Raw genomic sequence first — 14,167 nt, 5'->3', positions numbered from 1 at the left:
ATACTGGAATAATTTCATGCCCAGGTTTTTCTTGTGATGATGCATAAGTTGCTGGCCCCAGATGGTTTCCATAAGAGGGCAAAAAATACATTTGTACATTCCACATCCAATGTTGTGGGATTCTGTATCTTCCAGTGCCATGTAAAACTCAGCAGCCTGGCAAAAAATAAAGTATGAAGGTGACATGCAGAATGTTCCTGATTACATAGAGTTCAGTGGACTCACAAGCAACGTAAAAAGACAAGGCAAAGCCAAATGAAAAAAACATACCTAACTTTTATATACCACTCTCTTTTTAATTTTATTTTTTTTTTATCCTGGAAGTATTATGTTAATATTGTTTATTGCCTACATGACAAAGAATTTAATACAGTGACTTAATACGTAATTTGTAAGAGATTTGTTTCTACTATTTTGTTGGCTATCTGCCTATCGATTTTTTATTAAAAAAAATAGTTGATAATGTTTTTTGATGGCTCACAAGTTAATTTGTGGGGGTTTGTGTGTGTTTTTTCCTCCCTACTACAATTAAATGACAATTTGCTCGGTCAAATGCTGTTTTTCAGAGATACTTTTTTTTTCTCTGCGGAGTGATAAATCCATCCCTTTTTGTTCTCTCTTCTGCTTGCTGTTTCACCAAGTTTACAGGAGATGCTTTCCATGTGATCAATTCTTGTGTACAGGTGAAATACAGGATGGAGTGAAAAATGCAGGGGAAAAGATACACGAAGCCTCCTGAGAACTACAAAAAGGATAAAAAGAGTGTATATAAGCTATAAGAGATTTTTATATACTTACCTTTAAAAAGAGAAGTGAGGTATATATTAATGCTGTAAATATGAAGACAAGTTTCCTGTTTTTCTAGAAAAACATGGTTAATCCATATTCCTTGTATTCTTTCCCATGGGGAAGAAGGAGGCAAAGGTAATTTTCAGCTGTGTGTGAACTTTGCCCTCACAGGCTGTTCTGAAGAGTTTTCCAATGTCCTGTCTTATTTATTCATCAAGTTATTTTTCAATTCTTGCTTTTAAGAGTGAATTAATGTTATGTGTTACGTTGTTTAGTATTAGAGGAAAAAGATAGATAATCTGATTTTATCAAGTAGAAAGACGTTTTTTTCATGTCTTTGTAAATGCAAAGCTTTTGGAAAACCCCAAAGAAATTAAAACAACCATCAAAGATAATCTAATCTTACTAAAGCAAACTCATTCTCAAGCTTTCTATTCCTGAAGTTCTACCTTCGTTAAGCTTCTCAAAGCTATTCTTTGTATAGACTTTTGTCTGGAGTTTGACAAGTTGATCTATGTCCATTCATGGATATTTTGGATTACAGTACAGACTTCTGCCTTTTTGCTTTAAAAAAAAAAACGAAAAAAAATCCATTGTAAATAAGATTTTCACATGTATGCTCTTATCATTTGTACGCTTTTATCATTTGTGCTCAACAAGGAACCACTTCACTAGTATTTGAATAGACAAGATCTCAGCCTTATATTAATCAGTGGAAGTTTGTATTTGCAGGTCCATTCACCATCCATGATTCTTGTCAACAATGTCTCTTCTGCTACTTGACTGACTAATAGTGATCAAATGTATCCTCTGCGATGTTCTCATAATCACAATGCTATTTCAAAAGAAAAATACGTACGTGTGAAATGTGTACATCTTTCCCTTTCCAGATATGAAAAAATGTTCAAAAGCTAAGACTTCAAAAATATTTACAGAATTTTACGTGTGCATTCTGGTAGTCTCTAGATCTTGGGACACTGTTGATTTCATAGGTATTTTGTTATAAACTTCTAAAAACTTCTATAAACTCTATAAAGAGTCTTTGTTTTGCTAGACATGAATAGCAATGGAGACAGATACTTTAGCAGAAGAGTCCCACAGTTTTCCACACAGTCTTTCCTTTAGGTGTTTTTTACTTTGTGTAGAAATCCACATCAATAAGGTTGGCCATGGTTCTAGACTAGGTTCCTAAAAGACAAGATGCATTCCTTTCTTTTTTTATACTTTGACCATCTTCTCTACAATTAAGAAAAAAACATGAAATGCATGTGTGTATTTTCCAGCCTACATCTCAAAGAAACAGCATCCTGAAGTGGATGTCAACTTAAGCAGAGAAAAAGAACAGAGGAAGGAAAAGAATAAATTTCTTCAAAATGTCAGGAGGTTCTCAATAATGTTATTGTTGGTAATTATACTGATATGAAACATGGCTTATGTAGGTAGATGAGAAGCTTTACTCCACTGGCTCACTTTGATTTCTAATCGCATAATATGATGAAGTTTTTAAATAGCAAGAAGTACTGCAATTCCTTGAGCTGATGAATGTGTGATAGCTGTAAAACGGTTTCAGAGGCTAATAGTCATTTCAAATTTTAAGTTTGTTTTGTAGAAATAGTTAATTGTAATCTTAAGGTTTTTGAAAAGCCGTCTACCTAATGACTTTGTAAGAGTAATGGCTGTAAGAGTAAAGCACTGCAGATGCCCGTCTATTACAAATTACTATAACTCCATTTAATTCAAGGCAGATATAACTGTATATTCTAATGAGAATTTCAGAAGAATGTAAATAAACATTGAACTTATTTTAGAAATTACTAACTTGGGTCACGAATTAAGCAGAGTCTTCAGGGTGTTGCTATGACTTCTGGGTCACTGTCTGGAGAAGGAAGAGATTTTGTAATGTGGCAGTATTTGTGGCTGTTTAACCTACATTTTCCTGCTTTTCATCACGATCTTCTCTTTACTCAACTGTACTTTTGTTTTCTTTACAAGACTTTTCCATACTTCATGGTCTTCTGTAAAACTTAACCACGTTCTTTTCATTCTCTATGAAGACCTTTTCAACTGTACAACCAATATCCGATAAGAAAAGGTGAACCATTGATTCAAGGGAACTGTGGGAAGCTGGGCATTAGAGTGACTGCTCCTGGGATATAGAAGTCATTGAGAATTTAAGCCATTTATATATACACTTTTCTGTCCTATCATTATCACAGGATCCAATCACACATCCATTGCTATGGAGACCTAAAATTTTAAGGATGACTACAAAAGTAAAAGCCCAATGATGGAATCAATGTATTTAGTAGATATGATTGCTATATTGTTTTTACTTTAATGCTTATAGACCAGTAGTTTATAGATGACATGTTAGGGGGAAGATGACCACATGGGTCCATGTCAAATACTGGGGCGCCTCTGTCATACCATGTGAAATAATTTTTGTTCATCAGTGTTAGGAATTTTCTTAGTTCTAACACATGAGCATTTTTTACCCTCTGCAGTATATGCATGCTTGCTGGAGGGCTCTGCTGCCTGCTACTTTTTCTGCTACCTGAGGGGCTCCACATCTACTGTATCCATCACGCTCCAGCTGTAACCAGCAAACTCATCTCCCCTTTCTTCTTCTTCATTTGTACTTGGGGACTGTTTAATTTTCTTTCTGTTTTTCTGTTCTGTGAGCTTATTAGCATGTTTTCCTTTGTTCATACTGTGTGTTGCTCTGCCTTTTTATATCATTCTTTTTGCGTTTTCTTTCATCTCAACAGCCTTGGTTTCTGACAGAGTATGAGATGAGTCAGATTGACAGTGCAGTTAGTGTTTAGGGTCGCAATAAGGAAGCCTGTGTCACTGGGGGGCATCTGGAGCTTTAGGTTCTTTAGATGATACTTTGGGTTGTTGAGAGAAAATTCTGTTAGGGAACGCAGCTGACAAAGTATCCACCCAAAATGTTTCAGTACCTTGTATCTGACAGTTTGGAACATAATTGCCTTAAAGCCCACTCAATTTGTGTTTCTGTCTGCAGGAGGCTTATATCCATATGACTCAAATCAGACACACAAAACTTTGAGTCATTAAATGCCAATATCCTCTTCAAACAATGGGTTTAAACATTCTGAGATATTTCCACAATACCTCTCTTCTTATGGAGCAGGAAGCCTAAGCTGCATCTGGTAAAGGATCTGCTATTGCGATGGAAACTTGGATGTGCCTCAGAAGGAATTCTAGCTCTGGCAATTCACATTGCCACTGTTGCAGAACAGAGCTCTTGGCAGACCAAAACAGAAATCAGAATTTTTGTCCAATTTTTTTCTGAATACTGAAGAAGGGCAAAAAACCATATATAACAATTTTACTTAGCTTGCTTCTTCAGAGACAGAAATGACAGTTAAGTGGGTTTTTATGTGTATTTTTCCCCTCCCAACTCTTTCTACAAGTTTTTAAATTGTGAGATTCTGTAATGTGAACCCAACATAATGCTCAAACACTTGGAAAGGAATAAAAGAGAATATCTAAATGTGCAAATTAATAGCCAGTACCTCCCTATTTATTGCTCCCTGTCATTCTATAACAGAATTAGTTACACTGGTTAGTGTACCCTTGACCCTCAGAGCTAGATGGATTGTTACACTTTCTCCCTATTTCCAAGGTATAGGTCTTTCAAGAACAGAAAAAGAGAATTTTACAAATTTGGAAAAACTGTCTTAGAAGACTTTTTATGATGTTTTAAAGCCACATAATAAATAAGTATTCCAAGTAGCTCCTTAACTGAGGAATAATGTATAGTAATGAAAATATGTTCTATAAAAAAATGAATGATTTTAAATTGCATGTACAGGTAAGAATGGTGATTGGCTCTTAAACAGCTTAAAAGCAGCAAGAGTGACCCATATTCAGTAGATGCACTCTTTGCTTTGCATAAAGTTCAAACAACTTTATTTGCTTTATACAGCCAGATTCTTGAATGGGGTAATAAAGTATACTTACAGTTTCCTTATAAGGGAGTAATTTTGTGTTTGTTTTAAATCCATGAAATCGCTGGATAGCTAAGGGTCATTTTGTTCCAGAATTTACATTTCTAAGAATATTCTCTAATTTGATGGGTACTTATGTAGCTTCCTTTTCAGGTTTACATTTTGTCTAGAAAATTGGACAATAGAGTTCTTTGAATGAAGCTCCTCTTCTTTGTCCTTAAGCATTTCTGTCCCCTCTTCTTGAATAGGAAAATGAAACAGATATGAAGAAATCTAAAGACAATGAGAAAATGTAGCCATCTTTCAGAATCTGCCATGTCCGATACACATAAGACTGTTGCAAATCAGCAATCAGCTCATAGAGTCTGAGAAAGGAGATAAGAAAATGAATGTTTCCTCAGTGCTCTCTGCAGGATCCTCTTTCAGCAGATCAGGGGTCAAATGCATTTACAAAACAGTAGGAGAGAAATCTTGCATTGTCACAGTGTGTTCCTGGGGAGTACTCAACTTTACACATTCATTTGCTGCCCACCTGGAAACTCAAATGAAAAAAAAAAATAATCATTTCAAGTAATTTTGTCTTTGAGCCTAATTAAACTGCATAGTGAAATGTGGGAAGGAAGACAATGTTCCCTAGTCTCTGGCTGCCTGGCACATCAGCATCCAGCAGCAGAGGAAGTAACAAGTTTCAGGAGAGAGCCGAAACTAATAAAGGCTGTAGGTAATGCAGAAGCAATGTTTTGGCCTAGGAGTATGGGGATTGAAGGCTAGGGTAAACGAGTTAGCGGTCCGTTAGGATAAAACATCCTTTATACTATAATTGGAAGGGTCACAAGACTCATTTTAATTAAAGGCTGCAAAAAATCTACCACTTCCACTTTAAAGCATGCTCAGATCTGATGAATAGGTGGCTCTTCACATGGTTCCAATTTGGCATTTGCCCGCGGTACTGCAACGTGATCTGTTCCCCCCTGAGAGCTGTCACAGTGGTATCTGTCAGCAAGTTGGTTGTCTAGTGTCACTGTTGAATACATGGAGCTTTTATTGTGCATTTACTTTTGGTGAAATTTTTCTCAAATACAGTGGTGTTAGGAGGAGTTTGACAAAAGGGAGAGATGAGCCTTTAGTCATAGAGTAAGGCCAACAAACATTCTAAATATTGTAATTAGTGGCTGAGAAAGAAGAAAAATTGTCATGAATAGCTATAAAACATACACAAAATACAATGTCTGATTTTATATCTTTTGCCTGAAATGAAAATAATGACTTAAAAACAATGTCATGTACATTGGCATTTATTTTTTTTTTCATATTAGACTTTTATTTCTATTTTTATTGCATTGCAGAAACTCAACTTACTGTATGAAAGTGTCCATTTCGCTGACGGTGGGTGAAAATGACACTGGACTCTGCTACAATTCAAAGATGAAATATTTTGAAAAAGCTGAACTTAGCAAAAGCAAGGAAATCTCATGCCCTGAAATTGAGGATTTTTTATTTCCATTTAGGGAGCCTGAAATTCTGTGGTATAAGGTAAGGAATGCAAAAGATTTTCACCTTCAACAAGATATTATGCAATGTTCTTATGATTTTCATGATCTAAATATGGTATGAAGCTTAGGTTGTTTTAAAATTTGTTAAGAACAAGCAACAGAATAAAAGACAGCAAAGAATGAACTAAGTGTAAGAGAAATGCAAATGCTTCCTCTGGTAAACTTCAGTGCTGGTATTTTCTTAATATCCATTTATGGATGTCACAAAAAATTGGCAGCTTTCTGCTAACAAGAGGGCTAAAAAGGAAAAGTGCTAGCAGTCTGGGCCAGTTTGATATGCTAAGGTAAAGCCATGTGAGCTGCTTGTGCAGCAACTGCTTGTGCTATACCAGGCTAAAGAATCTATTTCTAAAAACTCAGGCGTAAAATCTATTTGGAAAAATATAATTAGATACCTATGCATAGGATAGCTATGCGTGCTACTATCTAAATTAATGGCTTAATTTTGCAGCATAAAATTCAGCATAGACTTCCAAAACTTTGGTCTTTACATATGAGCTTTTCTTGCAAATATCATTTCATTGTTTTTATCAGTAACTTTATTTCAATATTGTGTAGCGATTTCTAGATCATTACTTAAGGGACAAGTTCTTGCAAAAGGTGATGCCTGTGGGCAGTGCTCTAGAGCTCCCATGAACAGCAGCTTGAGTTCTGGGTTTCTTACCGTCTGCAGGAAATACTCAGTACTTCAGTACAGTAATGCACACAATTTTAAGTCCCCAAACAGTTCAGGAAATGTAAAATTTAGATTCTGTGTATTTTGTCTCCAAAATCTGTAGATGTCTGTGTATATAGAAGTCCTAGTTTAAGTATGTGCTGGTATGCATTCTAATTATTTTTTAAAAGTCTGATAATTTACCTGATAACATAAATGCTTTTAAATATTGTACACAAGACCGTGCTATCTAATAAGTAAAAACATGTAAGTAAAAAACCATTTTACTAATAAGTAAAAACAAGTTAATCATTTTAGGGACCTAAGAAACATGCATGGAAAAATGTATATTTTCTATTGTAGCATAAAATGTAATGTTTTGGTAGTAATAACTGAAATATTATTTTGTAGATACCTTTCACTAAGAATTCAGAGAACTTCTATTCTAAGATGTTTTTACAAAGAGATATATAACTTATCCTTATTTCTCCTCATTCTCATATTTTTCCATTTCTCTACATTTTTAATTATGATTTTTTTTTAAATTAGATTAGATTTTAAAAAAATCTCCCCTGCAACCTGTAGCTTCTGGTAATATAACAGTCATGGATCACAGACATAAGAGTAATGGCAAATAACTAAAATAAATAGGAGCCCCTTAGCAAACTAATGTCAAAAGAAAACCATCAAAGGAATCAGCTCCTCTTCTTTTTCTTGTCAGAGGGCAAGTATTAAGCCAGCTGATAAAGTTCTATAGTCTTTTTTTCTTTTTAATCAGCGCTTAAGGGAACTGGATTTTTAGGTATTTAGTGTATGCAAAGTTCGTAACTAGCCTGGGCTCTTGCCTAGCTGCTTTGGCTTTGAGTAGCATTGTCAACAGTGGTCTAATTTAAGTGCAAGAACAGAGTCACTGAAGTGTTATATTATCTTTAAACAGGAATGCAAGTCAAAGACGTGGAGATCAAGTATTGTGTTTAAAAAGGACACTCTTGTCATTCGGGAAGTTAGAGAGGATGACATTGGAAATTACACTTGTGAGTTAAAATATGGATTCTTTGTTGTCAGAAGAACTACGGAATTAACAGTTACAGGTAATTACAGGCTCTTGCTATCTCTTATATTTAGAAAAAAACCTTGAATATTGTGATTTGAGTTGTGCATATTTGAGTCGTACTTACATAAACCACTTTTGTGCAAAAGTGTGCTGTGTGCCTAGGTGTCAATGGCTGAGAAATTAAAACTGTCCTGAATACTTCACAGTAGTATGTGTAACATTTCGAACAAGTCTGAGTTTTGGTCTATTGCAAAAGCTTGTGTGTAGGTCTTGTTTTTGAATGGAAAATGTGGTCAAGTAACAGGTAACTTCAGCAAGCGCGACCTCTAACAGATAATAAGATCATTAAGTCTATCATATTTCTTCATGTGGCTAAATGCTTTGGGACATAAAAATAGCTGCAGCTATAGCTCAATAGCAGTAGCTCTAATTGCTTTTGAACATGAGAATAGCTATAGCTAGAACCAATAGCAGTAGCTGTCGCCCTGTGAGACAAGTAGGTGACAAGTATGCAAGGGTTAGTGTTTGAGCAGCGCATGACTGTAGGATGGTAGCATTCTTCCTCTGCTATTCTCTCCCAGCATTCTGTAGTTTATAGTTCAAGAACTTCCTGATCTCAATTGTCATGTGCCGTGGTTACAAATTAACATATTTTCCATTAGTCTGATTATTTTTTTAATCCATTTATTCTTGGCTTCAAAAACCTTTGGAAGTATCAAATTCCACAGAGTAATTGTGTCACATAAAGTCTGTAATTTAGCAAACAGCAGTTGAAGAAGATGCATTTAACATAATCTGCGTTTAAAACTGCCATGTCAATATGTAAAATCCATCATAGATGAAAACAAAATGCATACTGTAATAGTGATGTCCGCAGTGGCAGAACAGTATGAAGATTGGTGCATTAAATTTTCAATTCCTCACCAGACCTCAAACCTCTGTTTTACAAGCATGTAAAGCATACAGCTGAATATATACCTAAAGCAGAAAATTAGCCTCTAGAATTATGATCTATGTAATGCAGTGTAGTTCCACAGTACATTCCCTGAAAGAAGACAGAAACAGTATTTTCCTGGCAAGCTGGAGGTGAACTAGATCCATATGTTTGGCAAAGAGTCTTGCATGTATAAGTTCTCGCACCTTCAAAATACTTAATAAACCAAGAAACAAATCTTAGAGAAGGAGTTTTGTGGGCTTTTCATGTTCCTTTTTAGTATCCAATATATAAATATATTGCACATCGACAATTAGTAACAGCACTTTTGTTGTGCATTAGGCTGAATTGCAACAGTTTCCTTTTATGGTGAAAAGTTTGCTTTCTATTTTGATGTACCCCATTTGCCCTCCACATTAACAGAAATTACAGTGAATTATGGTTTGTAATTTTCTTCCAGTAGATTAGTCTGGAAATCGTATTGTTTATGTTGTTTTGAGACAATTCAAGTAATCAATCATATTTGTTTAAGCTCAATATCCACGATCACTTAATAATTTTTTTTTGGTAGGGAATTGATTTATTTGGTCTCTACAGACAGGCAATTACTGTCTAGTGATTAACCTCACAGTAAACATCCATATACTCTGTTTGATTGACTCTTATATGAAGAAAGTAGAGACAGAGTCTTCAGAAATTTGATTTATACCAGAAGGATGTTGTCAAATATCTTTTGCAATATATGATGTATGAATTCGAAGAGTGCATATTCCCTCAATCCTCAGGTGATCCCTTCTGCCCCTATGGTTGGTGCTCCACTGCGCAGCAGTATTTCAAACAGACTCGGATTGACAGAAAGGAGAAAGAAAAAGGCATTGGAACCAAATGCATGTTACTATTTGTAGTAATAGTTCAAAAAATGTAATTCATCACTTGGGGTGTAGGTAGGAGTTCAGTAGTTAATGTTTAACTAGACGGAGACAGAAAGACACTTGGCTGATTTTGATGTGCTAAAAATGAATGAATACATACAGAGGGAATTATTCATTTTCCACCTCTGCAAAACCCAGCAGATGTAAGGACAACCTCCATATTAGTAAACTGCTTGGGTAGTACTCTAGGTCTTCATATCATCTTTATAGTATTATGTGGCTAAGCAGAACAAACAGAATTACTCATAGTACTACTAATTTTATACTACATCTGTATTGATGTCTTGATAAGACCTATAGGAAGAGATTCACATTTTTGGTACCTGTCTTATGCTTTCTTTGTGAGCTGGAAAAGAGTTTGAGCTGCCCTGGACATACATTCAGGAATTTATAGAATAAATAGGGGATGAAAGGGTCTGTTTTTTTTTGTTTTGAAAAAGGAATTAAACTTTAATTCAGGAACTGAAAAATAAATGTTGCAAATGGAAAATTAAAAGTAGAAAATTAAATTGATATTTGATTGCTTTACTGTATTAATGAAAACAATTAATTGAAACAAAAGAATTATGTGTCTTTCTGACATAGTCTCCAATGTGTTTCCAGGCAGTATCAATAAATGATGACATTTGTGTGAACCATTGCTAAGGACAAATTCCATCAATAAATCCCAGCTCCACAAGGAGCGAAAAAATTATTTCTGACACATTTGAAATTTCTCTGCCAAACGTACTTTTTAGTTAGAATAAAAGAAATTAAAAAATATGAGTAAGAACTACCAATTTGCCTCAGACTTCTCAGAACATATGGAAAGTTGTAGTGTCTTTATCAACTTGTAATGTGCTTATCAAAATGGAATTTGTGAAAAATAGCTCTCTGTATTTGTTAGCATGATCTTGTATGGTAATGGTGGGTGTGCCACCATCATACACCCATCACTAGAAAACACAGTCACTTATTTTTTTCTATTTTCTGTGTGCTATGTATGTGTTTAAGATTGGAATTTGGACTTTCTACATTTCTCCCCTGGAATATACTACCTTTCCTCTAGGAACAGAAAAAAACCCACCTCTGCTGCAAGAAATTAATTACTGTTGACTAGTAAGAAATGAAATGGTTAATTATTTTGCTAAGAAATCATAAGTATCTGGTTGTTGACATACCAGGGTTCAGTGTGTTAAGCAGAGCATAGAAATGGATTAAAGCAGCATTCTCGTCCTTCCTTCTACCTAGCAGAGGCAAGGAGAAACAGGCAGAATATCCACAGAGTTACACAATTATAGGGGTACTCTTCCTCTTCCTTTGGGTCTGGAAAACTCAGATTGGAAAAAACATAAAAATGATGATTTTGGAAAGTAGCATTATTTCAGTGGATAGCCTATTTCTGAACAATTTTTACTGAAGACTTTCCTTCCAATTGGAAACTAAGTTTGGGCCCAGGCGGTCATTTTATTCAAATGTCTCAAAGATGTTGTAAACAGTCTTTTTTGCAAGTGATAATTTAGGTGTTCTACAAATGAAATAAAAAGCTATTGAGACCTCCTGAGAATGGTGCTTTGCTGAATTTGTGGGGTAGGAGAGATGCTAAAACTTTCTCTCACAGACTACTTGTGCTACTCTATGCAGATAATACACCTGTTCTTTGTTTCAAATACGCACAAGTTTGAATCTCCAATTCTAAAGTCATGGGCACCATGGATCTACCTAAATTAGAATGGCAGACCTAATACTGAGGTGCTATGCACACATAACTACATACGAGGAAAGTATCTTGTAAGTATGTTGAAAGTACACTGACGTTCAGAGTAACCTGAAGTTCCTTGTGATTGGTAAGACAGGAGTGGTTTGCCGCCTTAATAAAAAAGGAAGAATAACATAAATCTTACTGAAGAAGAAAAGATAGGATGTCTTCAGACAATATAAGAAAGGATAGAAATGTTTTTCTTGACCTTATAAACAGTCATAAAAAGCTCTCTCTCTAGTATTACGCATAGGAATTAGAGCAGAAGGTAGAACATCTTCGCAAGAGTTTGTTGGAAGAACAGGGCCATATGTATAAGCAACTGCAATACTGTAAATTAAGTAGGAGCTCCTGTGTTACTTCAGGCAGGCAGGGTGAGCCAGCTACGGCATTGGTGGGACGAGGCAGCAGCCTGCCTTCCTCGCTTCTCCTCTCCTTCTCTCCGGACAACTGTGGAAGATCGCTAACTTCAGGATCCCCTTTATTTTTCCACACAATGCACTTTGGCAGCCCTGCTGCCTCTTATAGGGAAACCATTTTTGCTATTGCAGACCATTAAACTATGGATATAATTACATACACACATTATTTTCAATATTGATCTTATGTATGCCTGTTATGATAACCTCAGTGCTTTACACCTTACATACCTATGCGCCTCATAGTGAAATATTGAATGGTTCATGTTCTGATTTAGAATTAAACTTGAAAAAAAAAAAGAAAAAAGAGAAGGAAATTCACACATTTTGAAAAAGGCCAAACTCACTTTATAGATGGTATCCATCTCATGTAAGTACAGCTGTTGAAAATCCCTAAGCCATGGAAAAAGATCATTTTCCCTCCTTTTAAAGAATGAGAAAACAAATTGCCCTTTCTTAGTTTAAATTATAAGCACTGAATGCCACCTTAGGTACACCTTTAAAGTGACAACCATATTTACTGCTCACATTTTCAGTTTTATGAAAAATGTCTTGTTAATGGCAGCAACATTGTACTAACATTTGTAAATAATACACAAAATCTTCAAATGTTATGTACCTATTCCTTACCAAGAATAAGTATGTACTTCTTTTCCAGAGTATGATTTCTTCTTATAATATGGATGTATCTTTCAGGTTTTTATTAGGGTAATTCTTCTTGCTTTGATTCTAATGTTGTTTGGAATATCTGTATCTCACACTGAAAATATTTTATCACCAAAGTGATTTGAATAAATTTCCTTATTGTTCTGAGATCTGACTTAGAATTTTTCTGCTTTGCAAAATGCAAACTATGCACTGATTATTCTAGCTTGTAACTAATGAAAATATTCACATAAACAGCATAATTGATAGTTGTTTGTTTGTGGTTATGTAATTATATGTTATAAAAAGTCCTGCAATTTACAAAGGCATTTGTAGACATTTATGCCTTCACATTGGTCAGATTAGCAGGGGTCTTTTTATATGTAGGATTTTAATTAAGGCATACCTGCTCTCCGTGACATAGTTAATTAAGTGTATGTTCAGACTTGAGAAATAATCATATTTTAACAGCATAGTATTAATTTAGTCATAGTGCACAACATGGGTCAAAAATATTTTCCAGCAGTGATTTCTTTTAATTAAATGTTAGGTTTAATAATCTTTTTGTTACTTACAGTACCAAGACATTTGCAAGCACAAAGTCTTTCCACTTTTGCAGAATGTCATTCAGGTCAATTGACATCCAGCTTGGCTCTGAGAGAGAGTATATGTGTCCCCACTGCAATACCAAATAGTTTTCCATGATGAACATCATAAAGCAAACAGAATCCATCAGTCTTGCAGTCGGAGCATTGCTTATTCAATTCCTCCATGAGTTTTTTAGTTTTAAATATTAAAATCTTTATTCCATTCTGTTAAAAGTCAGAAGCCCTTGTACCTCGCAGATGGAATCAGAGCTAATCAGTAGGTTCTTACTCCTGAAGCCTTTCCTCAGAGATACCCCTTATTGTCTTTATTCATTGATTAGTTTCCTTAAAAACAACTCCTGCTGGAATTAGCACGGGTTTAGATTTAGGGATTTGAGCGTGTTCAAAATCAAGCCACAGCAATATGAAATTTAATGTAAATTGATACAAGTCTTTTTATTATTTCAATTTAGCCTACTTGGTTAAATTATTTATGCAATAATCTTGAAAGTGACAGTTTATTCTTTTCTGTCTGCTACCCAAGACTTTTTTCATCTTTAGATTTTTAGGCAAAAAAAGGAATGCAATTTGTCTGTTTCACAGTTATACAGTTGTTGACTCTGTTAGTGTTGCTTAAAGGTTGGAATTTGTTGAATAAACTTTGTCTCTTTTGATTTCTGATGGAATTAATCTTCATTATCATAGTAGGAAATCTTAAATGACTATATGTACGTATGTATTTTTAGTGCTGAAAAGTCGACTGTGAAAAGAAATAGTGTGAAGAAATAATTATAATTAGATTATATACCTAGCCTCACAGCTCACTACTTTCGGAACTCGTATTCATGGCCAGTCACCATATTTTTTGAAGAACATTAAAAGGGGGG

The 14,167-nt window shown here is 34.9% G+C and overlaps 1 protein-coding gene across 1 annotated transcript in view; it reads left to right on the top strand.

Annotated features, from left to right (window-relative positions):
• Positions 1–14,167, top strand: part of IL1RAPL1 (interleukin 1 receptor accessory protein like 1) — a 769,335-nt gene that overhangs the window by 470,836 nt on the left and 284,332 nt on the right. Inside the window, exons 4-5 of the mRNA XM_074604365.1 lie at positions 6,110–6,296; positions 7,909–8,062. Of these exons, the coding sequence (XP_074460466.1) occupies positions 6,110–6,296; positions 7,909–8,062 (341 nt within the window). The remainder of the gene's footprint in view (positions 1–6,109; positions 6,297–7,908; positions 8,063–14,167) is intronic.

This window comes from Larus michahellis, chromosome 1 (genome assembly GCF_964199755.1).
Source record: "Larus michahellis chromosome 1, bLarMic1.1, whole genome shotgun sequence".
Taxonomy (NCBI): domain Eukaryota; kingdom Metazoa; phylum Chordata; class Aves; order Charadriiformes; family Laridae; genus Larus; species Larus michahellis.
The sequence above is the reverse complement of the archived record's forward strand: the minus strand, read 5'-3'. Positions and strand labels throughout refer to the sequence as shown.